Genomic DNA, 25789 nt, shown 5'->3' on the forward strand with positions numbered 1-25789 from the left:
GGAATTTAAAATCCTACCCGAGCAGCCCCACAGCTGCACAAAAGGCCATCTCCCCGTTGTGTGCCGAGGAAAGAGCTCATCCGATGTGGTGACAGCAGAGGCCTGCAGCGTGCGTGGGTGAGAGCCCTGGGAAGGGCTGGGACGTGTGAGGCACAGGGAGGAGGGGAAAACCAGGAGATGGGTATTGGCACATGTCAGTGAGGAAGAGGTGGTTTGGCTTTCTGCAGAGCGTAGGAAGAAAATGATTCCTCGTGTGTGTAAGTGTGTTGCAAGACCAGGACTGGAAAAAAAAAAAAAAAACAACAACAACAAAAAAAAGAGATGCTCTGCCTTGGGAGTTAACTGGCTGCTCTTTGAGCATTTTAATGGCCTCTTTCTTCTTCCCAAAGCTCCTGTCACCAGGAGCCCTCTGGCTCCAGCTGTAAGACAGAGTGTGAAGCAGCCAAGATAATTTCTGAGTGCTCTATTGCCAACATCTGCCCAAGGCCTCCAGGAGCACTAGGCACCAGGCCCCATGCTGTGCACGGCTGTGTCTGAGCTTCCCTTCCAGCTTTTCAAAGGCTTCAGCTTGCACTTTTGCTCCCTTGCACATGTCCTTTGTCCTTTCCTTTCTCTAGCACACTTGGTCCTCTACGAAGTGAGGCAGAAGCCTACGGCAATGATAGTCCCTCGAGTGCAGTTTAAAGCCACATTTAGAAACACAGTAGAGGAGCTTTCCAAGTAGCCTCTTCTCTCCAGGGCAAGGACCAAGGTGTACAGCTGCACAAGGTGATCTGTGGGCTTGTTCCCAGGAAAAGCTGCCTGTCAGCTCCCTTGTGTCTGGACTGGTGCTGATGAGACCAGACATGAAGCCACTCAGGCAGCAGCGACCCAAAACTCCAGGCTCCATCCCTCCATGCCACTGTGGGATCACACAAAGATCAGTTTGAACACTTCAGACAGGGTGAGAGGACATGGCCAGGGCAAGGCAGAGTGGCAGGCACCACACTCAGGTTGGTCTGAACTGCCCTGGAAAAACACTCATGTAAAGAACACAAGAGGAGCAGCAGTCAAGAAAGGGACCACCACCTCCTGAGTGAACTCTGCCATTTTTTGCTGCTTCATTAATTCCTGCTTTGCACAAATGCACTGAATTAGCAGGAAACACCAGCCTTGACCTCTGGCAGGCAAAGACACAAGCACTACAGTCATTTGCATCCGGGCTTAGCTGAAAAAACCCAACAGGCAGTACCCAGAGCTGCTCTGTTAATAAGACTAGAGAAGGTTTTTACTGCCCTCCTTCTGCACGTAACAGTGCCACATCCTTCATCCCAAAGCATTTGTTTTCCTTCTTCCACAGGGCACCATCCCCAGTAGAATCTTAACCTTGTTTCCTATTTAAACCAAGACAAGAGTGGTGCAGGAAGATTAGCAGTGACAAGAAGATGCCTCTTCCATGGCCCCAAGGGCTGGGTGACTCTCCACCACTCACATTCCAAGCCACAGAGTACAGGGCTACTAAGAGTCCCTTCCTCTCCATGCATTTGCTTGGTTATTTGGAGGGCTAGCAAAGTGGATACCTGTAGATAACTAGTTAAAAAACAGTAAAAAAGGTAGGACTATAAAAGTAGAAAGATGGGGTGAAAAGAAGGGAGCAAGAGAATGCAGTGGATCAAGCTGAATGGAAACAGACCCCAAAGGCCAGAGATGCCCCCCTGGCTCCCCTGTGCTGCTAGGCTGGGGCTGAGGCTCTGCTGGCTCCTCTGTACCACGGCCCTCAGCAAAGTCTGCTGCAGTCAGCAAGGACCAAACTGTTCACAGGCTTACTCCACCAATTTTGCCTTCCCTGCTGCAGCTCTTTCTGGCCTTCTGGGGAGAGATTTTACTCCCTTTGTTCCCACCACTTTGCACTACCTGAAATACTCATCCAGCCCAGCAAATTAAACCACATGACAGAAACCTCCCAGTTCCTATGCATAAGTCTAGATTAGAACAAAGCCTCTGGAGCCCAGCAGAACTGGAGGGCTGGAGTGCAGGATGGACACCTGGCACCACACAGGGAGCCCAGCAGGCAGGGCAGGCTGAGTCACTGCTCCCAAAGCAGGGAATCACCTCTGCAAAAGAGAACAACGCTGTGCTGATGAGCCTGTACTCTCTCCTGACCTGCACTCCCCTCCTTAGCAGCTTGTCACTAGGGAGATTAGTGACTGGCTGCTTTCCCCGGTTCAAAGCAATCCTGAAAAAAAGAGCTGGAGCAAGAGGCTGGCAAAGGAGATTTGATTCCTTCCCACAACACACTCAAAGGGAAAAAATATTCCACATAAAAGGCAGAGACTGGAAAAAAAGATAACTGAGATCAGCACCTAAGCAATACATGAGGGGAAAAGGCTATTTTACCCTCCTTCCTTTCCACCAAGGAAACTTCAATGGGAGGAAGGCAAATAATGAAAAAAGCCATCAAAGCATGCTGGTGATTCATTAAAATAAAAAATGCATTATGCATTGAGAGCAGTCAATTAGGAGATGCAATCCACACACTGTCCTGTCACCCCGGGGGAAGCACCAGCAAGGCGAGTGGGAGGAAAGGATAACTAGAAAAGGAAAGATTTACAGGCATAAACAAAACCCAGCTATGACCCCAAGCTGAGCAGCTTGCAGGAAGGAACAGCCATCACTAACCCACACAGAGTAGCTGGGAGCAGATTTGTGTCTCTGCATTACTACATGGAGAGTGAACATACCTACTCTCAGGACACAGAGGGTTCAACTGGGGCGCTACTGCTTTGACAGAAGTGGGATTTTGGTGCCAAATGACTGAAGAAAACATTCATGCTCAGATTGCCAGAGTGGAAGGCAAGTCCTTTCCTTCCCTGGGCTCAGGAAAAGCTGTGTGCAGTGAGGGAGGGCACAGAGGGTTCCCAGTTCCCCCTAAGCACACCCACAGCTCTGGTCCATTCTCTTCCTCCCTCCCCACATCACACCTGGAGTCGTGGCAGGACCAGTGAGAGTGTGAGCAGCCTGCTGAGCCCAGTCCTGCCATGCCTCCCCCTCCTGCTTTCTAAGATCTGACAAATATACCGTTCCAAAAAGCCATCAGCAGGATCATCCTCCTGAGCCTGCTCCTCTGCCTGGGCTCTGAACCTCATTAGGATTCTGCATGAGGTGATTTCAAAGCCTGCATCCCTCACTGAGATGCTGACAGACAACCAGAGAACACAGACTGCTCCCTCCCCTGCGAAGGGCATTGTAGCCTGCGCTTTCTGCTATGACTCAATCAGCAGCCACTTTAACGAGGCCATCCCCTGTCACTGAGGCACTGGTGACTGATGGCTGAGCTTCTACCTCAGCCTCCTCAGCCTACAATTGCTCGGCCCCTCCTCTTCTTTTCTCAGCTGGAGGTGTCCTCGGTTGACAAAATGAGGCAATGACCAAGACTTGCAGGGAAAAATACACCAAATTCCCAGAACTGCAGCTTCCAGCAAACCTTTTGTCAGCTGAAAATCAGTTTAACAGCTAAAAGCAAGCATGTTTAGCTGTCAAGATTTGGGAATAAATCATGCAGGTTGATGGTATCTTAACAACCTCCTGGACTTTGTAAGAGATGGTTTTGTACAGGGTAATTTGGGTCACTGTTGATCAGCCCGTGTCTGGAATGCTGCCACAGCTCTCCTTACACCTTTACTGAGCTGCACCTCTCTGTGTCCAATCTCCTACATCCTTCTCTCTCTCAACACTTCTGCCAGTCCTGGCCTTTCTTTATTATGAGGGACTGAATCCCTTTTTAATGGAATTATGAGGCAGCTGAATCAAGCCATTGAGGAATGCAGACTCCACCATAGAGAAGCTCTGTGGCCTCCCTGCACAACACTGCATGCAGGTGAAGGATCTGCACATCTCAGACCTTTCTGGGTGCAGTCCAGCTCCTTAGAGAGCTGAGAAGTGTGATATTACCTTCTTAGGAGTCAATCATCTCTCTGGCTTTCCCAGCCCATTCAATTTGCTTTGCTTTCCAGTCATATTTACAACTCTCTTCTTTAGAATAAGGATGTAGAAAATTAATTTTATGGTTTAAACGAAGATTCTGGGATTCCTAATTTTTCATTATTTCTGATGTCTCTGCACCTTTTTCTCCTCCCAGGCTTCCCATTTGGTTTTAGTTTGCAGGTAAAATACAAATCCATGGCAATGTGCATCACAGAAATTACATATGACAAATGATGATAACAATGCTAAGGACAAAACTCTAATCACACTTTCCTCTCCGTTTCCAAACTGTTTTCTGAACAGAAAACAGAGGGAGCTGTACCACATCCTTTAGAGAACAAGGACACTGCATAAACTGTATCTTAGCAACAAAGAGCTTAACAGCACAACTTCCTAGTCAGCTCTACAGAAAAGACATAACCAGCATTTAGAAACTGAGAAAATAACAAGAGCAGGAAGACTCACCTCCCCCTTCTTTACAGTCATGGATTGCCGGCGAGGAGTGATCTCCTCGTTGATGCTGGAGAGGAAGTTCTGCGAGATGCGCAGAGCATCCTGCAGCAGGGGATGGTCAGGGTGGCTCACAGGAGTGTGCTTGAGCAAATCCTGGCAGCAGAACACAAACACAGAGCACAGTCATGGGCAGCACTGCATGGCAGGAGGGCTCGAGCACCCCTAAGCAGAGCTGTAGGATAAGATGCTCCAGCTTCTTCACACAGATTAGAGCAAGGCTTTATCTCTAGAAGATACTAATACCCTGCACCTCTTGGTGACATCACTGTAAAGACAGCAGCATCCTACCCATGGACTCCAACTCTGCAGTGTAAAGGGAAGAGGCTCTTATGAAGCTCAACAGGTTTATTTTTGCAGTCCTGCAGCTCCATGGAAAACTTGAAGGTCAAACAGAATAGAAGAGGGGCCTAAAGTTTGAAAACTCCCCTTCAGACACTTACATGCAAGACAAGTGTGCTGCGGGTCACTCGATCCACTGGCTTGTACAACAGAGCTGTGGAAACAAAGCAGCAGGAATATCAGGAAGAGTGAGTGTGGAAGCTCCTTCTAGCATGGGGCATCTTCTACTCATGTGCCCTAAGACAAGTGCTGTGGAACCTGATCTTGACCAGGCTCTCTAAATGCCCCCACAAAACCATTACTGCTGGGGTTGCATTTGTGCTATCACTGGGTAGCAGATGTTCTCTTAAAACAACAGCACCCTGTGGATGGGCTGGCTTTGCCCAAAGGCACTGATGAGGTTTGAAGCCAGCAGGAACTTCCCCATGCAGGCAGCCTACTTTGCACAAGCTCTGTTACTTAGCAAAAGAGAGCTGACTTCCCAGGTAGAGCCAGGAGACTCCATAACCTTCCAGCATTCGAAAAGAAAAAGGGAGGGTGGAGGTTTGGCAACATCCTCCATACAGTCCTGACAGACCAGTCTCCTCTCCACGGATCACTCACTTTCCAAGGAATTTTTCGTCGTCTGATCTTTAGATTCCTTTGTGCTTCTCGCCTTTAGATTCTAAAAGAAAAAGAAAACCCACATAGCAGATGGTCAATCACCTTGAAATACCACATGGGAACACAACAGACTATCTGCTCCTCCAGGGGAAGGCCTAGATGTGAAAGGAGAGCCCTATCACAGTTCAAGTGACAGGGAAAATGTGCTTTCCTTCTTGGTAAATCCATCACTGCCATGTCACAGGCACCCACACATCTCAAATATTAAGCAATGTTCTTAGGAGCACTGTCGATAGACAAGCAGCAAAGCAGGGAACCACCTACAGCAACAGGGATGGGGGAGTTTTTAAATCACCTGCACAAGGAAGACATCCATAAGGACGTCCATAAGCCACTGTCCCAGCACCAATAAATAAAGTACAGGATTGGCATTCAACACCCTCAGGTTATGCTTCCTATTCCTGTACTCAGAGCTGGGGACAGACCTTGAACACGTCAGCTCTTCCACAGTAGCCAAGGAGCACTGTCTGTGACTCTGCTCTTTGCCACGAGCCATGCCTTGCATTAATGTGCTCAGCTCCAAAATCCTCACCACAACACAAATGCAGAAGTACCACCACCATCATTCCAAATACAGGAGATACTGGCCTGATTCAGAATTATTTGTCAGAAACAGCAAAACTGAGAGATCATATTTTACCTCTTTCTCATAAAAGCCTCAAGGGACATGTGATATAGAATGTACTGAGGAGTTTTCTCAGAGCACTAAACACCCCTGGTGGTACTCAGCTCTGATGATTTATCTGATTGTTTTTAAGGACACACATATAAAATTCATTTTTTCCTGGCAACTGAGTTCTTCAGGAAATAATCACTGCAATACAAAGATCCAATGAGCCCATGCACTGCAGGGAAAGATGATGGTCTAGGAAGCCTGAAAAAATATTCAAAACGCTTTGAGACAGGTACTCCTCTGACAGGGAGGAAAACAGAGCAGGCCAAAGAACAGTATTATAGATTCATGGTTGACACACTTGCCTTTTTCAAGAGAGAGTTACCCTCTCCTCTCCACGCCAGTGAAGCCTGCAATCCCACTGACAGCCACAGTGCAAGCCATTAAGGATGGCTTTTATACCACAGCCAGAATCATCATTAGCAAGGGAAACATTTGAAAAACTCCCATAGAGCTTTCCCTTCTAGAAATGCATGAAGGTGGCACAGAGCTGGAGGAGTTCAAAGTAATGCCAGTTTCTACCAGATTCCCTGGGTGGGGACAGCACACAAAAGCTGTGTCTGTGACCAGCCTGAGGTACAATTCAGTGTAAGAACACGAGCTGGAGCAGGGAGTCTGTGGGAGCTCAGAACTCCTCCAGAAGTCAGGGCTGCAGAGGTACTTGGAGAATAGACAGGAGTGACATGGCAGGGTATTAGTCAGAGCCAGACAGCTCGTGTGTCTGAACACCGTGACATTACCTCAGAGATTTCAGCAAACTGAGCATTGGCTTGGCAGCATTTCTCTGCTGTCTCCATAGCAACTTCATAGTTATCCACAAAGGCCCGGTACACTCCCAGCTGGCTGGCCTGCAGGAAGCAAAACAAAATATAACGATGGGGAAGAAAGGAGTTTGGGATGGTCAGTCTTGGTATCCAATGATCAGGTCATGTTTCTTTCACACAAACAACTGCAGGGAATACTGAGCAGGCCCAGAACCACATCTCTGACCTCTCACCTTTATCTAACCAGCACTGGTGCCCCCATGCACCCAGTTCCACCCAATGCTGAACAAGTTTACTTGTGAAGGATGTGAAAGCCTATGAGAATGACACATCCTTATTTCTGACATCTATTTTTCCCTTCTGAACTGCCAGATTAGTATCTATTAATATTGCAGCTCATTGATGTAACTGGAGCTGCTGGCTTTTTGCCACAACATATGAATCAGGGAGGAATGATTCAGCCCAACAGCACAAATGTGACCCCAGTAAGCTACTTCTTGGTCTTTGCATGATGGATATACTAACTCAAACCCAGATATTACCCAGATCTGCATTAGTGAGCATTATTATTATAAGGGCAGCAGAGTGCTGAAAACACCAAAGAGAGATCTAGAGCACAATCTGTTTGGATGGCAGTGACTGGGGCACTAGGTGACAGAAAATGGCAGTTTTTCCAGCAGAAGGAATATGGAATGGGTCCAGAAGAGGACAGAACAGGCCTCAGAGTACAGCAGTAAGTCATTATTATCACAGAGTCTTAGCACTGATCCCGTTTGCTGACATAGGAACTGCAGCCATATTCATGCCAGAGAACACAAGATCCAGCATGGGAAATCCCTGGGTAGCCTCCAAGCCTGTCTGGAGTGCAGAGCTGGCTTTGTGCTGCAGAGCTGCCAGGCTGGGCTGGGCACACCCCAGCAGCCTGAGCCTGCAGGGCCAGGCAGCAGCCAAGGGTGCAGCAGGCAAGGCTGCAGCAAGGAGACCCTGCCAGGGGCTGCACTCACCTCTGCACCCTCCCTGAGCCTGCTGCCTGAGATGGGCAGGAGGCAGAGCAGGGAACTCCCACACTGCTCCCTCCCTCTCCTGCTCTCTCTCATAACCATGGTGCTCCCCATTCTCTGTGCAGCTTTGTGCCAGAGGTGATGGAAGAGAAAAAGCCACTCTCACCACAACATTCCCTGCACAAATTCTGTTAACAGGACTGAGAAACAGTGAGCTACTTCCTAGGTCACATTTTACCAAAAGACTAGAAACCATCTCAACCCTTACACAAAATTACACAGTTATGACTGAAGCTGAAAAAATCTGTGCTCACTTACACCAGGGATGACTCCAGCATGGAGAGAATGAAAACTGTATTTGCCACTGAGGCACAATCCTGTCAGAATTACTGACCGTTTGCAGGGCTTAAGCCATTCAGATTTGGAAGATGCCAGCTAACATGGTAGAGCTTTAAAGTTTCTCCATTCCCATACAGCTCTTTCATTTGCTGCTACTCCTGAGCAGTCTTTCTAAGCTTTTGTTTTCCTCCTCTGAATGTGTCATCACAAAGACATCTTCTTTATTAAAAACTGGGCTTCCAATCACAGCAATAATGTTCATACACCATTTTCGTGCTGGTTTAATTTTTTTTCAATTAAAAAGAACCCACGGAAAATGAAACAAGAGTTGGTAGAAATGGCTGGCTTTTGGACTTAGCTTTTTCTGTTTCTGAGGCCTATCAGTGAGGATGTTTGCTAACTATTTCATCATTTCTAAAAACAGCTCTAAAGAGTTTCCTTTCTAGCTATATAAAAATGTACAATATATTCCCCCAAAATGAGAAGCGTATTTCACTCCCACATGCCTGGCATCTTTTGTTTTTCTCATCAGGAAAAGGTGCAATAATGGTCAATTTGATGTTGCAAATAGATTGTACTTTGTGCCAGAACACACAGAATTCTAAAACTCTTTGCCTCCACTATCTGTGACTTCAATCTACTGTGCTGGTTTTTGCATGACAGTACAGAAAAATAATGTCCCCAGGGACATCTGGATATTTCAGTGTTTATCATCAGACTGCATGACATGACCACGAGTAAACAGTCTGCACCAAAAGATTTGATGTATATCCAGTGTAGATGCCTTATAAAGCCTGATGTTCTTGCTGTCTCTCTCATCTAGTTGCTTCCCAGTGCCTGCCAAGAATTATTAGCTTTATCTCCTTCAGGAAAGAGTTTGCAATTCCCACCACTGCTGTACCACCCAAACTGAAACTGCTATGCCAGCTCAAAGCCTCCTGCACCAGGGCAATTTGTTCCTTTGTTTCCAATGCCAATCCAACAAAATCAACAATTCTGCCACAAATGCAGAAAAATCAGGGAAACATAAGAGCAAAGGAAGGGCTGAACTCTTGCACCTGAGATCAGCAGCAACAAGAAATGGTCTGAAACAAAAGCTAAGTAGCTGTGCAGTGAGTAGAGAGTTGCTGGACGGCCCTGCCAAGGAATACATTCAGGTCTTCTCCAATTAGTGCTATTCCCACTGATGCACCACATGTCCAGGGCAGTTTGTGAGGCTGCCACCTCCAGCAGCCTGTGTCTGCTTCAGCATGCAGCAGCAGCTGGGTTTGTCCTCTCAAACCAGCTGCTCAAATTGCATACCATGAACTATTCACCAAGGCACCAACTTGACCCCTCCTGGCAAAAACACGCTGGCAGTGAAAAGCAGATTCCTGTATTTTCATCTTGAGCTGCTGGCACGTACAGAAAACATCATCTTCCAGGCCAGCTCCCCCTGCTCCATAGGGGATGGGGCTGATGCTGGCCTACACAGCTGCTAACAATTGATGGACCCTGGTAAAGCACACTCCCCAGCCAATAAACCCCTCACTGGAATGTCACTCCTACCCTGAGAACCAGAGGCACCTCAGGAATGCAGAGCTTCTTTTCTTTTCTAAAAAGGAAAAAACAGCTCCTTTAATCCTTTGCTCTCTGCACATGCTAGGGGAGAGGCTAAAGGGGCCAAAAAAACCTCCTAGAATGCAAACAATTTGTCATCTGGCTCAGAAACTCAGCAATTTTAATTCAGCCTCAGGAATATGCTGTATATGTCTTTGTCCTTTTCTGCACTCAGAGAATTTTGTTGAGGTTGCTTGGAGGACTTTGAGCTGCAGGTTGACTGCATCAGCATAACAGCAAGGGGAACAGAAAGGCCAGGACAGTGGCAGAAAAGTAAAGCCAATGGTGATGTCCATAAATCAGCCCCAGGCAGAGCAAAGTACCAGAGAGAGAGTGTGAGGGAGTTCAACAGTAACGAGGAGCACTTCACTGCTGGTGTTAAGAAGTTCACTTTGTAATACTGCCACTCTCCCATCTCCATCTAAAGGAAATGCTTTGAGGACTCTGCAGAAACCCTGGAGATTCAACATTTATGTGAAACTGTATTTATTTTACCACCACAGCTTGCTGCAGTCTTTAATTAAAGACAATGAAAGAGCCGTTTTTTTGCTGTAGGGCCTCCAGTGCAGTGGCAAAGTGAGGAGGTGAGAAACCTCTCATCTATTCCAGCCACAGACTTTGATCCCTTTGGCCTCTGCAGTCACCAAAGGGAACCTGCAGCTCCTGTGAGATGGGTGAGGGGTAGCAGCACCTTTGGTGATGGCAGCTGACTCACCAGCTTTTGGAAGAGGTCCCCGACACGTTGCTGGTGACTCCACTGCTGCACTCGGGGAAAGAGCCCATCATAGAACTCTTTGTGGATCTCATAGAGCTCAGGCACTTTGAAGAATATTGTCTCAATCTGCTGACTGGTCAGCACGGGCTGGGAGGTGGTGGCAGCGGCTTTCAAAGGCTTCATAGGCTGAAATGAGGAAAGAAGGAAATCATTCTCATGCAAACCATGAACATTCACCTTTGCCACACTGCAACACATTCCTCTATAGAGTTATTTTTCCTCCTAATGAAAAGTGAGATTTGCATTCACACAGCTCCTGAAAGCTAGACATGAACACGTTCTCTCATGGGGATCAGCCACCCCTGGTAGCTGGATTTTCCCTGGATATCAATGCTGCAATTAAAATCCCTTTGCACTCCATTTCCCTCATCTCTGTCCAACTGTACAGCAACGTGTAATAATTAGCACAGGATTCTTAAAGACAAAGCTCTTGGATACGGCCCCGTTAACAACTCCTAAACTCTGCTACATCCAGTCCTTCCTTTAAGCCTCTCTCTCTGCTGGAGGAGTAACAGGTACCTTTTGCACCCAACAACTTGTAACCCGTGTGAAGTTCAGGGAAACTCTGGATAGAAGCAGTAGAGAAAATTCAAGTACCAGTGTTTGAACCGGCATCTGTCCCCAGCCTTACCAGCAGCAGGGCCTCCAGGTGGCTCAGGTAGGTTTCCTCACTGGCTAGGATTCCTGACAGGACCCATTTTCTCATCTCCAGGCCTTTCTCCAGGTCTGGCTCACTCTACAAAGAAGTTGTTTAGGAGAAAAAACATTTAAGAAATGAAGAGTGCATTGCAGGGAGCGTAAGAAAAAACCCCAAGAATGAGCATGGAGAATAAAAGACCATTCAGTTGACCAAAGCACACTTGTTTTTTTAATTTACTTTCAGACTAAAAGCAAAAAAAAACATCCACCTGTGCTCAGCTTCTTGTTTCCAGAAATACGGCAACATAAAACATTAAAGAAATTTTTATTTACCAGCAACTGATACCACTTAGATTATTTACAACTTTCAGCTTTAGTCATCCAACTGTGGTGTCTCAATCAGGTGCCCAGACCTGTTAACAGAATTCAAAACATGGAACTTAAAAACTCAGAATTCATCCTCCTAAACAAATGTTGGGGCCCTTGTTCTGTGCAATGCCTCCCTCCTTCCACGGGAGCTCTCCAAAGCTGTGTTTCTGTGAGCAGACAGGATCACTCCTTTGCACCTCCCCAGGTGTGCACAAACACACCACAGTCACGGCCTGACCTGGCTCCACAGGGCTGCTCTTCCTCCCACTCTCTACTAGTCCCTAAATTATTTTTCAGTGCCAGCTTGTACAGTGTCTATTTTTAGTGAGAGGATGCAATAATCAGCATGGCTTGGAATGCACACACTGATTTTCTTATTGGGATTCCATGAAGGAGTTCTTAACCATAACAACTGAAGAAAGAGGAGGGAAAAAGCCCCACATAACTACATTCAAGGGCTAATGGGGAAGACTAGCATGAAGTGTTAAGAGAAGGAGTAATCCCTTCTGTTGAATTTCAATTATCCTTCCTCTCAAAACTGTTACCTGAAAAAGCATTTAACCTGATAAAGTGAAACTGAGTGTTTTCAAAAACTCTAGAAAAATTTGGTCAAGCAATGAAGGTTATAAATAATAAGAAACATCCCCCTTTCACAGAGTCCTATTCCCAGTTCTTTTTATTTTTGTCATTCACAGAAATAGTATTTTAAAACTCTTGCAACCTTTTTATGTTGTTAAAAGTCTCTAAGAATAGAGTCAGAAGTTGGCTCTGAAAGGGTACATGCTTTTCAAGGGATTTGGGTAGGTTTTCTGGGGCTCCATCCTACTCTTAATAACGAGAAGAATCTTCAGCTTTTGATTTCACAGTGGGAGGATCAGGAAGCAGAGCAGTACACTCCACTCTAGTGACTGAATATACAGCCCTATAGCTGCCCCCCAATAAGCTCCACTTAGTTTAGGGTCCTCTGCAGATGTACAGATGAGGTACCTGGGCTGGAGATTCAGTCTGCAGGAACTATCACATCCTGAGTGTGACTTTGAGCCTACACACAACACAAAGAAAGAAACAGATCCTCACGCTCCCAGATATTTCTGGATTCTGTCTCATCAATAACCATCCTGATTTTTTGAACGGTTTCATTAAATTTCACAAGCTATATTCTAGCCTAAAAGATTTGCAGCAACTACTTCATAAAAATTTTGTGAGGTGTCAAATACCACCACCATCTCTTAAATAAAAGTGGCAGACAGAAGCTGTTCTAAGGAAATGAGTAAGATTTACACACACATTAGGTACTATAGGGAAAGAAGAACTTCTATTTGCATCCCACCTTTCAGTGACATTTAGTAAGAACCACAGGGCCTTTTGAAATCTCGAAAGGGCATCTCAAAGAAGGCAGCCATTTGTAATTCACCAGTCAATGTTCAGAAGACTTCAGAAAAACACAAGTGACAAACTACATGGTAAAATGAACACTGCCCCAGACTGTGCATCCATGGAGCACCTGTGTGACTGGCACAGAAATGTTGAACATGGCTTTAACCATTCCTTATGGTTTCTGTGCAAGGGGTGCCTGGATGTCCAGCTCATGGACCATTTTGTAAAGCATGGTACACACACATAATCAAGACAGGCAGCTCCAAGATGGTTAACAATGATTGCCTTCATCCAAAGAGGAAGAGATGTGGCAGCCCTGGTGCAAGAAAAACACAATTGCTTTTGGTTTCCAAAGATTTCTTACAACACTTAAAAAAGAAAAAGTGCAGCTACACAAAGAAGCATTGAGAAAAACTAACAGTGCTCCGAAATCCGCATTGCTGAGGATGAGGTAACTGGTCAATATTGACACAGCACTATAACTATCTTTAACAGGTTCTCTTGGAGGAGGTGAGGATTTAAAAACCAGCTGGGTATGTTTGTAACATCTGTAAAGAGCAGCACACAATGACAAGTTCTTTAAATTGCTTAAACTTGCCCATCACGACAGTGGCACAACAGTTTTCCTTATAGCACTGAGAACAGTTTTCCTCTTCACCAGTAAAAGCTTTAATTTACAAGCCAGCTCTCGCTGGGCACCGTCAGCTGACGGAGACGGCCTTTTCTGCCGGAATGTTAATTTCCTCCCGTTAAAAGAGATGAGCTTTCAGAGAGACAAACATCTCCCAGGACACACTGCAGGCCTTCCTTCCTGGCCATTACCACGAGGGCACTGCGCACAGTTTTGTCCTTACCCTGTTTTAATGGGGGCATTTTTCCAAGTGTGATGCACGCAGAAGTCCAGCCTCGGCCACAGCCAGCCAGGACACAGGGCAGGGCCTGGCTGCCTCATGCTCTGCACAGCAATTGCTCAAGAAACCCTCGGGGGAGTTGATCCAACGATCACAGGGCACATTACAAGATCTCCAACGCTGTACCTCAAATTTACATACAGCTTCCTCCAGTGTGAAAAGATGATCCCCTGCTCCCGCTGTGTCAGGGATCAGCGCACCGCCAGGGAGCTGCTGTGTGCATTGTGCTGCTGCTCCCGTTCCCTCCCGGGAGCTGTGTCCTGACAAGAGCTCCTGCTGAGGGAGGCCTTTGCTCACAGCGTCAGCTGGGGCTGCCTGGAGCACAGTGAACATCTGGGAAACAGCCCCTGTGCTTCTTCAGCCTCAGGGTCCTTTGAAGTCACACTTGTTATGAAATGTACTCCAAGACTCAGAAATTCACTTGGTGCCAAAATGAGGAGGAAGAAGAGTAAGTTTATTACTTGGTACATTCCTCACTTACAGACCTGGGAACAGGCTCACCTGCTCACCCAGCACAGGACAGCAGCGAGCAGGCAGAGACTGGAACTGTCCTCCCAGCCTGCCCACACAGCAGCCAAGCCACGCTGCACCCTGGGCCAAGGGCAGTTCTGCTTTGCCCCGGTCTGACACAGAAGGGAAACAAAGAGCAACACTGACTCCAACAGCCCCAGTGCCCCTGCACTCCAGCCAGGACAGTTAACAGGGAACATCCTGGGCACTGGTATCAAGCTCCCCACCAGTACAGGGAGACCTGCCAAGGCTGAGGACTCCTTTCCCCTATCCTGGCAAGAAGGGAGCAGTCTGAAATCTTTGAGCTGCTTGTGGCAAGTGGAGGAGCTGGTACCACATCTACCAGACCACAGAGGATGGGGAAAACACACCTATTAGCAAAGTGCAGATGGGATGTTCCCAGCAGGAAGTGGGAGCAGCCTGTATTGGCAAACTAACCACTCAGCAGGGAGTGCCAGGTGGTCAGCAGTCCATCCCATGCTTCCTACCCAGCTTGGTTAGCCTGTCTGCCACTTGTACAAGTCTGACTGGTATTTCATGCTCTGACTGTCCCTGCTCTTTGATGCCAGCGTCCATGCCTAGCCTTTCTCCATTACCCTTTCTCCACTGCCCTCCCGTCTTTTGGCTACCTCTCTGTCCCCATTTTTCAGAATAAATCTTACAGGAGTGTAGCAGGGCAGCAGTCAGAGCATTCCTGTCTCCCTGCCATGGGAGCTGTGAGGACCCAGCACCCAGGAGATCTGAACAAACAAGAAAGCAGTGCTCTGCTTCCACTCCTGATGAAGTACATTTAAAAACCACAAAAACAATAAGGAAGGTGGAAGCAGGAAATTACACAGGTATCTCATGCCTGTAGGATCCTGGTGTTCTCCTCTCTTCTTAACTGGGGAGGGGGGAAGCTTTTTGCTATTCCAAAGCCTTAAAAATCGAAAGACTGTGTCACAGTGTGATCTTGCAACCTGAGCCTCGGCCAGTGAGAGGGGTTGGAAGCTCTGGAGATATCACAGTGCACAGCTGGCCCTGAGCCATGGCTGGGTTGAATGTGTTTACAGCTTGTCAGCCTAAGTGCTTTAGTTTACTAACCAGGTTGGCATCGTGTGCTGTGTTCAATTACTGCGAGGCTGACATTCACCAGCTCCAAGGTTTAGACAGATTCAGCTCTTCCTGACTCTGGTTAAAGAACTCAGGGCTTCCTGGTTCTTGTTTAAATTAACAGCAATATTGTTTTCTTGCAAATGTTAGAAGAGCACAGACTAAGAATCTAGAATCCACACTACGTAAGATTCTGCAAAGAGGTTGCTGCTGGCACAGCTCTGTAAAGAGAATCAGGGATTCAAAGTGGGCGTATAAAAGGCACTTTAACTCTTCCTTTGGTACAGGGTGTTCATACACCGTGCAATGACTGTGTTCAAAGGCAAGGTTTCCCAAGCTCACAATCTCATACAGAAGCTGACAGCCTACAAAGGAGAAAAACATTCAGCTCGATTTATAAAGTGTAAATATGTTTGAAAGCTTCTGCTGGAGGTGTCTCATTGTCTTGGTGATATTAAATCAGGCAAATTCTGTAATCAAGCCAATCATGCTCCATGTGGGGAGGGGAAGCAGCAGGGAGAGGAGCCAACATTATTTATAACACCAGGACTAGTGTGCCAGCTCTCCTCAGGAAGGGCTGTACATCCAGGCAGAGCCCTTAAGGAGCAAAGAATTGGAGAATAAAAAGGAAAAACTGCATCTGTTGGGGGTGGTGAGGGGAAAGTGACAGTAAAACAAAACAAACAAACCAATTCAAATACTGAGAGGAAGAAAGGAGAACGATTAGGAAACACTGGAGGGGGAAGGACAAGCTAGCAAGAGAAGTACCAAGAGGAGCAGTAATCCCATTTACTGCTGTAGCTTCAGGGGTCAGCTTCTCTCCATCCCCTTGGGACCAAGCTAGGAGCAAAATCCACAACCTGCTCTGCCACAGCCCTGCTCTTGCTGAGCTGGCAGACAGCAGGAACAAAAGGATCTGATCGCAGGACAGGCAATGGCTGCCAGTGCTGCACCAACCATGGATGCACAGCAGAAAAGGACAGAGAAATTCTACCCGCAAGTCTGTCAGCAGCAGGCAGTTTCTCCTCCAAACAGAACAGACAGTAAAAGGGAGTCACTCAGCTTTAGCACTCCTGCCTCCCTTGCTTTGATACACGCAGGAATTGGAGAGATCTGTTTTGTCAAAAACTCATATTCTAAATTCCTGCGAAGGGACTCCCCTCATTTCCTGGGGCGGCAGAATGAGCTTTGCTTTTCCCCTGCCTGCCCTGCACCCACCCCACAGAGCCCCAGGCCTATCTCTGAGCCTGCCTGTGCTGGGGAGCATCCTCAAAGGCCTTTCCTACCTCTGCACCTTCCCAGGGCTGCCACCTCTCCTCCTATGGAGCAGCACCAGGGTGTCAGTGAGTGAGGCTTCCCTCTCCTCCCAGCCTCCTTTAGCCTCCGGGCTGCAAGCTCCCCATCCAAAACTGCTGGAGTAACTCTCCTCTCCTGAAGGGTGTCAGTCCCTGACTCTCCAGCCGTCCCTACACCTTCCTGTGGCCGAAGAACACTGTAGCAAACTCTCCCTCTGTTCTGTCTAACTTTATCCAGGTATTTTTTCTGCTCTTCACCCTCACTGTAGGGGAAAGACAGACACATTCTCTCTCTTGCTGGGAGTGAATTATCACTATTTTTTACCAACAGTCTGACACCTTCTGAAGCTACCAGCACTGTCTTATTTGGCAAACATTTGGGCTGACATTTTCCAAGAGAGGTTTCCAGAATTTCCGTAGAGTTCAATCACAACAGTTCAGCTGTTACAGAAAGGAAGGTTTGGGAAAATTAAATCTCTTCTCAAGTTAAATAAACAAACAACTTAAGCATTAGTGGAACCTATTTCTCCTTTTTCCTCTGTCCCTGTAGGCTTGCTACAGAGCAAAGTTTGGAAAAAGCACTGGTTTTATGGCAGGACATGCATTAGCAGCCCAGCCTGAGATTCTAGAAGAGCCAGAAAAAATGGAGCAAGTTGGGCCAGAGCCTACAAACATTTAAGGCCTCCTTTCCACACAAGTCAAAGGCTGCTGAGATCCACACCACAAATGCCTGTGTTCCTTGTCCCTCTCTGGGTCACAAACAAAGCCAATGCTGGAGTCTGTGCAGTGGGCAGGGAAAGGTGGAATGGGACTCGAGCAGCCCTGGCTGGAGGCAGAGCAGGCAGCCCCTCCTCTCTGCTCAGGAGATACACGTGGTAGCAGGGAGTAGAAAACACTGCCCAGGTGACAAAGTGGGAACACCACAAACCTCTGTTAGTCAACTGCAAGCCTCCATTGCTGGAAGAGAATGTGCTGGGAGCTGCTGGTCCTACACACTGAGGGAACAGCAGGAAGCCCCTTCACAAGCAGCTCAGGAGGTTTCCCTTCATTCTCTTCTAGCAAGTGACTCTGCTTTTGTCACTTCCTCTGTGGTGGCTGGACAGAGCAGGTGAACCCTGATGTGCTGCACAACCAAGGGCTACAGCTGCTCTAGGGAGGTGGAAGAGCTCAGTGAAACACCTACCAGAAAAACACAAAGCCCAGAGCAAGCCCATAAAATCAGTCAAAGTGCCCTCAATATTCACATAGCAACAATGCAGTCCCCAAGAGGGCTCATGGATGAGGCAGACAAACATCACAGCAAAATGTTGCAATGCCTGTGTGATGATAAGTGAACTACTTAGATTTATATTTATAAAAAATAAATTCATAATATCATTGTTTGCTACATTTTCTGTTTTCTGGGTGCCTGACTGGAATGTTGTTAACTCTTGGTTGCAAAGTGAAATTCAAGGAATTTTATTTTAATGTGAAGAAAGCTGTGTTCAAATTCAGAATCTGGTTTTGCAGAACATTAGGCATCTCACATTAAGCACCCCAAATTAGCAGAGGCTTCTCCCATAACCTGTCTGCCCTGATTACCTGTGGTTAGTGAACATACCATCCTCTCATCTCACAGGAACACTGCAAGCACAATTAAAATCTGTGTAGCATTCCAGGTGTATTTGGAATTAATGGAAATATATTTTGTATATATACTTTTGTACCTAGATCAGAGTTTGCAGTGTCCTGTAAGGTGCACACTCTGGAGATGAAAATAAGGTGCAGCTCTAGAGATGAAATATTGAATCCAGGGAATATCATTCCCTCTATCCACTGCACAGTGCAGGAGCCCACAGGAGAGGTGGGACAATTCAGTAATCCAAAGTTATCATAAAGATTCAAGACTTCTTAACTTCTGAATGACCTTACAACCTTCATGTTTTGCCAGGGTGTATGTAGTGCATGTACTCTGTTGCTGCATACAGTTCACTTCACTTCCAGACTCTGGTCATAAAAATAATCTGAAATTTTCAGAAGTAACTGCAGGCACCTCAGTTAAAAGTAAAAGGGCAAGAAGACAACTTCAAAAGCAAACAAATCTAAACCAAACATGTATTCTCTTAATCAAGCTTAGTACAAAAGAAAATAAAATAGACATACATCCTGCTATTTCTGGTCCAACACATGTTCCATGTTTGGCTCAGCAGTGTTTGACACTTAATTTTTTACTGATGTCTTCTCCACTATAGCTGAAAACACAGCTCAGCAAAAGCCATCTCACAGCTCGTGATGACTGAAAGTTTAACTTGCTTGGAAAATATCTGGATATAAATGAGTCTCTTTCTGCTTGCCATGGACTGTCCAGAGATGGTTGTCTGTGAACTGACTACAGACAGGACCAAGGGAAGCAGTTGAGGTTCATGATGACAAGTCTAATCTGTATCAGGACACCTCTTTCTTTTGGAAGCCATGAAACATCTTTTTATAGACAGAGAAAAGGAAGCAGCAATTTATGTTAAAAAATTTTTTTTAAAGAAGCAGCCTTCAAGCATTATTAAAGTAACCTTTAAATTAATGACTGTTAAATGCTTATGAGGCAATATTCAAACAAATAAAGACCAAGATTAACTATTAGGCAGTGTCTTTTCCAGGCCTCCAGTCACAGACACCGTCATAACTGGTTCTTTGAAGATAACTCTCGGTCATGTGTAGTCACTCAGTGTTTTTCCTTCATCTTGAGAAACATAACCTGAAAATCTCAAGCCAATACTAAAATGGTTTTGAAGCTTTTTGAATTTACTAATGATATTTTTTTCATTCAAAAGCCTCTTACATATCACAAGAATTCTCATCTTGAGAGATAAGAAAGCATCTCAAAATGAATACACTAAAGCATAAGCAGCTAACTAGATTCCACACTTCAGAGACAAATAAAATTAAGCAAACACCAACAATAAACTCAATAAATGCTTTAAGAGATCTTGACAGTGAGTTTTATAAATGAGAAAGAACAAGGACACTGTATCAGGAAGGATTCTTGGCCTAGAGTTGATCCTGGAAGAAGTAAGCACAGTTGTGACAGTCACCAACAGAGAGCAGGAGGATGTATAATGAACACTGAGCACTGATGGTTTGTGGCACTTCTCAGACTTGCCTTTTGATGCAAGATAAATAAAACTGCCTGATAATGGTGATGGTGTTGATTTACACATACACTGATATCTCTAAAATACCCATAATTATTTTCCATAGCATCTTAATTAACAGGAAAGAACAATACAAAGGCAACACGTAAGTTAAAACACTTGGATGAGAGATTTCAAAGTGTCATTTACAATGTGGGAATTCAAGGTTGTTTGGCACATTTTCTTAGAAGTACTGTAGGAAGGAAGTGACAGTTGGCTTTGTGTTATTGAACGTTTTTATGAATGATTTGGGGAACATGAAAGTTTGAAAATGACAAAGATATTCAGGGAAACAGCAACTTGGGACTCAAGGGCTCTGCAACCTATTGCAAAAGGATAAAAAGAAACAAAAGGTTGCAAGTCAAAGAGACTAATCCAAGCTGAAACTAAGACATTTTGGACTGTCAAAGACAGCAGAGCCAAAAAGAACATTGTAAAACCCAACCCAGAAATTTTCCTGAATTTCCAAGCTATAGCCATGCTACTGAACCTGAAGCAAAACCAAAGCAAGGCAGACTGAAGGGCTGTGTTAAGCCACAGGTCAGGCAAGGCAGTCCCTTCTGTATTTTTAATCTATGATAATTGATTATATAGACAGCTATTTAGTGAATAGTCAAATCCATTACAAGTAGTGGCCATCTCCCACACAAAGTCACCATTTCAGAGCTGCACTTTTAATTTTTTTTATTCCACTTCCACAGGGTGAAGAAAATAGGTCTTCCAAGATGCTTGATCAAAACCATTAACCCACCTGAAAAAAACTTATTTTCCTTATTAAAGTCAATGACAACTCACATGCAGAGACGTATGAATGTGTTTGGTTCCACGGTGTCCTTTCCAAAATATCTGCTATTTAGAGACCCTCTCAATGCAATTAGTCACCAACTGTCTCCACTAAAATGCACAAAGGGCTCAAAACCACATTGAGCCCTGACGTTTAGGCCCAGCATCAGCTGCAGGCTCAGTTCAGCTCTAAGTGTCCCCCCAGCAGTGCCGTGTGCCACGGGGAGATGTCGCAGCGCAGCAGTCCCCGCCTGTCCCCGGCAAACCCCACGGAAGGACTCACGGATTTGGTGGACTCCAGGGAGCCCGAGGACAGCGTGTCGCGGCTGCCGCGGCTCTTGGAGCTGAGGTGGGGCGAGGAGGAGGGCGAGTCGTCGATGTAGGGCATCATGTCATGGTGCCGCCTCTGCTCCTCGGCGCGGTCAGCATCGTACGCGTATCCCGGCGGGGTCCCGCCGAACGGGGCATCTGCAAAACACAGCACAGCCTCTGCTCACCCTGCGGACACCACCACAAACACAGAGCCGGCCAGCGCTGAACGCTGATCAACGAGAGCAGCAATCACCATTACATTCATTTGTCACCAGAAGTTCCTTTCACTTATTCTAAGTCCTAAAAGGCAAAGTCCTTTCTTGCTCATTGGTGCTCATTTAATGACAGCTCTTTCCCTCATATTTTCCTTCAAAAGCATTAGCATCAAAATAAATGCTTCTGCCTGCTCCATAGAAGTTACCAGGCTGGGTTCAGGAACCTACTGGGTACCAGACTCTGGGTGTTGTGTCCATCAAGAGCAGATGATGCCCCTGCCAGTTCAGGAAAGAGGTAATACATAGCTCAGGGGAGAACTGTAACTCACTCCATCACTCTCAGTAACTAGAAGAATGGGAAAGAAAGGTTCTATACATCAAGTGAACCAACCTACTGCCAAAAATAAAATCCTAAAAGGTCCTCTTCTGTTGGCTGCCCCTCCTCCTGTTTTGATCTTAACCCCTTAAACAAATAAACAAACCACGACACTGTTCCCTTCTATACATCCCGTTTCCCCTCCCCCAAAAAGCCCTAAAACAACGCATCCAAAACACAAGCAGAAAGGATGGTGGTATGAGGAGTCAAGTTAACATTACAGCATGAGACAGCCATGAACTTCTGTGGGAAAAATGAGCAGCAAAACTGGTCATGGCATCTTTAACTGCTGTGCACAGAGACTGCTCCAGCAAAAATCTGTAACAAGGACACACACTGAGCAGCTCCTTCTGCCATAAGCTGAAAGATTTCACCTCTCTGCACAAAGAAATATACACGGATGAGCCAAATCTGGTGCCTACACAGTGACACTGCACCACAATTTCCATGGGCCTGGGGAGCACTTTCACCTGCCAATGCCCAGAAGTGTCCTGTGTGTGACAGTACCAGCCATGACAGGCCACTGCCCACAAAATGCCCGAGCTGTTCCTCCTCTTTCAGCTACCAGTCACAGAATGCCTCCCTTCTCCCCAAGCTGAAAAACAATCCCAAGGAAACAATCTAGATCTGCCCCTGCAGAAACCAGTGAGCCTTATGGAAGACAAACCCATCAAAAAAGGAAAAACAGTTACACTTGAACACAAGTAGAAGCAATTTCTTGTTTTCACAAATATCCAGGTTCTGTGAAAATAATAAGCAGCTGCTGCCAAGCATACTAATAATCGTGTTATACATCACTAAGGCAGGGTGGAGGAGTAACATTTTAAAGCCCACTTTCCTCCCTCACAGTAAACTCAGTTAAAGCATGACTCATTTCAGTAAAAGATGTGAACTTTATGTGGAACAGAATAAAACTTGATCTATGTGGCTTTTTCAGGAGGGAGAGCTGGTCTGGGGAATTTACACAAACAATATACTGAAAACCCAACAATAAACTCACTGTCGATGTGAGCCTCTGTCTCAGCTTGTACCAAATGCCACCCAACTAAGTAACAGCCTGGTACAAGGCCTTTAGGCTGCTGAAGGACTGTGGCAATATTATTTTAACAAACTCCATGAGTTTTATGTCATCCACCTGCTCGAGTTATTACCTTGTGCTCAAGTTCTCAGAGTTGCTCCAAAGACTTGTTAGACTGTGTACAATCACAGCAACAAAGGGCAGAGGGAAGGTGGTATCTGCTCTCTGGAAGGAACTGTGCTCTTGATGTTAGAGGTTTCCAGAGTCCACAACTATTTAGAAAAGACCATATAAGCTGATTTTTCTAAACAGCAGCTTGCATGGGAGTTGCTGAAACAAGAGCTTTGTAGCCCAAAAAACCTATGATACACCACTAACAATTGAACGTGGGTGTTATCCAAGGAGGGACATCAGTACTGGACACTTCTGCTGGCCTCAAGCCTACTCAAGGAAGAGTTCCTTTTTCCTGCAGAAGTTTCTCCAAACTGTTCTTATCCAAACCAATTTCTCCACACTCCTGCAGTAACACGACCAAGTTGCTGAGTGGAAATTAAGGCAGGAATATTTTTTTCACTCCCAGCACTCACTCTCAAAATGAATAGTTTGCTCTACTTTTGTTAGTGGGGGAGTAAATGCAGACTAAAATACATTAGCAGAAAGGCTTGCAGTGAATAACATTATTTCCACTTTCCTCACTTTCTCCAGCTAAAAAACAGCTTCATGCTTCTACCTCCCATAACATGTTCTGTCTCCTACTACACACAGGAAAACCTTGACCAGAAACTGGAGGAAACACCAGGTGGAGGATCAGCTCAGAAGGATATTTATTCCCAGCTTTGCAACAAGATTCAGTCTACCCTTGAATCACTTTGTCTCCCTAGCCATAAAAAAAAAATAAGTCATCTTGCCAAGGAATGAATCTATCAGTGTCACAGACTGCTATGAGATCTGTTCATAAAGCCCTGCACAGAATTTAAAACTTTATTTCTGTATCCTCCAGGGATTCTTCACACATTAAAAAGCTTAGAAGAAGTTATAATCCTTCTTTCTATTATTGCTGAATACAGCACTGAAATCTACCTACGGAGATTTTAATTATCTCAAAGGCAGAACGACCTTCTTGCTTTTCTTTGCCATTTTTTCCAAGAGAAGCAAAGTACTGCCACAGCCAGATTCACCACACAAGCCTGAACACCAGGAACAGAGGTAGCCTTGTGTCTCAGTGATTAAAGAGCCCGCTGTTGCCAGGGAAACTGGGTTATTCACATCTCCTCAGCCCAGCACAACGCTCACAGGCTGCTCAGCCTCCACCTGGCAGCAAAGGACCAGAGTAAAGAGATCAGAGCCAGGAGCTCACCTGCTCTGACACCTCCAGCTGCTCCAGGTGCTGCTGTGCTCGATGGCAAGTGGAGACAGCACAGGGGCTCAAGCCAAGAGCACTTGGTTTCCTAGCCAGTGTCTCTGTTAAGGTGAGCATTAAGAGGGTTCTCATTCTCATTTTAGGGCCAGCCAGTCTCAGAGTTACTGTCAATAACTTTGCCATCAAGGCCAGAGGAAGATGAACCAAAAACAGATAACTGCTGACAAGAAGAAGGGCAGGCAAACAAGGTTGGTGGGCTCCAACACAGCGTGCTGAGAGCCCCAGAGAGACCCCGAGGACACGGCTCCACGTGGGCTCTGCTTCTCGTCTTCCCACCAGGCACAGCCCTTTCTCCTCCCCTTTGGGAAACCTCAAAGAGATCTCATCCCATGGAGAGCAGCAGCTGGGACTTACAGACATGAGCCCTCTCAGCACACAAGAGGAGCTATTTGTACCCCTGGCCCTCTGACATTCTCTTACAGTACCACTCTCCTACACCAGCACAACGGGCTCTGAACCACCTGGGGCTGCCCAGGCTCATCATTAATTCACACATTCTGCAAACAAAAAGCTCAAGCATTTGCTTCCACCATTGGTTGTGACAGCAACAGCCTGGCCTTGCTTTGCTTCAGCTTATAGGAGTCTGTTCTAGCATTTCCCTCCTCAGTTACTGCTCCATCCTCTCATCTCGTTTTTCATCTCTATCCCATTTTCATTGTCTTTTGTTTTTATCAAACATAATATTCCTTTCCTCTATAACTTTGTGCCTCTCCCCCTATAAACTGCTTACCTCCTTTCACTGCTTCAGATTTCCCCTGGCTGGGGGGTAAGGAAGAATCTAACAAATTTACAGTTACAAATTCACTGGCACTCACAGAGAGCACAGCAACACTGCTCCCTTGTCCTGTTGCCTACACCCTTCCTGCTGGGTGCCACATTCATTCTTTGGAAATATGAATTCATAGACCTAATGTGAAAGCAGGAAGGGTAAAAGAAATTAACTTCTAAGTAAAAAGAAAGATTATCTGCGTCTAATCCACGGCCACACAATGGTTCAAATGCACGTGTCATACTTTCACAGCAGCACAACATCCAGAGCTGCTTGAGAGGCTTAACAGCAGCATGCAGAGAAGATTCCGAGCGAGCTGTGCTCCAGCTAATCCTGCTAAAAGAGCAGTGAAGCCACAGCAGCTCAGACCTGCCTGCCTAAGTAAATACCTAGAATCCTGGAGGGGGAAGGGAGCTGTACATCCTGCCAAAGCCCCACATCACTGTGGCTTCTTTGTGAATGGCACCAAGGCTAGCACAAGTTTGTAATGTCTACACTCACTCCAAAAACATCCCCACAGCTGCAGAGCAGAACAGAGCTCAGGCAGTTTGCACCCCTGTGTTTCTATGCCAGGGAATGTGTGAGGCCATAGTTTGACAATGCATTGTCTTGGCAGCAACAGGGTTTTAGGTTTCCCCCACCAAGCCATAAACCATTTCACTGCCCTTTCCCCTCTTATCCCCTTAGTTCTGCAACCTCACAGATGCCTGTGGTCCAGATAAAGAACTCAGCCAGCTCAAAGAAAAACATCTTTGACGCTTCCCTTCTAAGCTGGATCAGCTCTGTGATCTAGTTCATGGCTCAGAAATCCAAACTGGAAGGATACACGCACAGTAGGTATGGGGTGGGCACACTTAAAAGCTTCTGCTGCAACTGAAGAACATACTAGCAAAACACTGCCTCATTT

The 25789-nt window shown here is 46.1% G+C and overlaps 1 protein-coding gene across 1 annotated transcript in view; it reads right to left on the bottom strand.

The window, feature by feature from the left end:
• BCR (BCR activator of RhoGEF and GTPase) overlaps positions 1 to 25789 on the bottom strand; it is a 93123-nt gene that overhangs the window by 24819 nt on the left and 42515 nt on the right. The window contains exons 3-9 of the mRNA XM_066331238.1: positions 21056 to 21240; positions 11261 to 11365; positions 10570 to 10755; positions 6892 to 6999; positions 5419 to 5479; positions 4917 to 4969; positions 4429 to 4569 (exon numbers count right to left, since the gene is read on the bottom strand). Coding sequence (XP_066187335.1) covers positions 4429 to 4569; positions 4917 to 4969; positions 5419 to 5479; positions 6892 to 6999; positions 10570 to 10755; positions 11261 to 11365; positions 21056 to 21240 — 839 coding nt within the window. The remainder of the gene's footprint in view (positions 1 to 4428; positions 4570 to 4916; positions 4970 to 5418; positions 5480 to 6891; positions 7000 to 10569; positions 10756 to 11260; positions 11366 to 21055; positions 21241 to 25789) is intronic.

The sequence above is a fragment of the Sylvia atricapilla genome, chromosome 17 (genome assembly GCF_009819655.1).
Source record: "Sylvia atricapilla isolate bSylAtr1 chromosome 17, bSylAtr1.pri, whole genome shotgun sequence".
NCBI classification, from domain to species: domain Eukaryota; kingdom Metazoa; phylum Chordata; class Aves; order Passeriformes; family Sylviidae; genus Sylvia; species Sylvia atricapilla.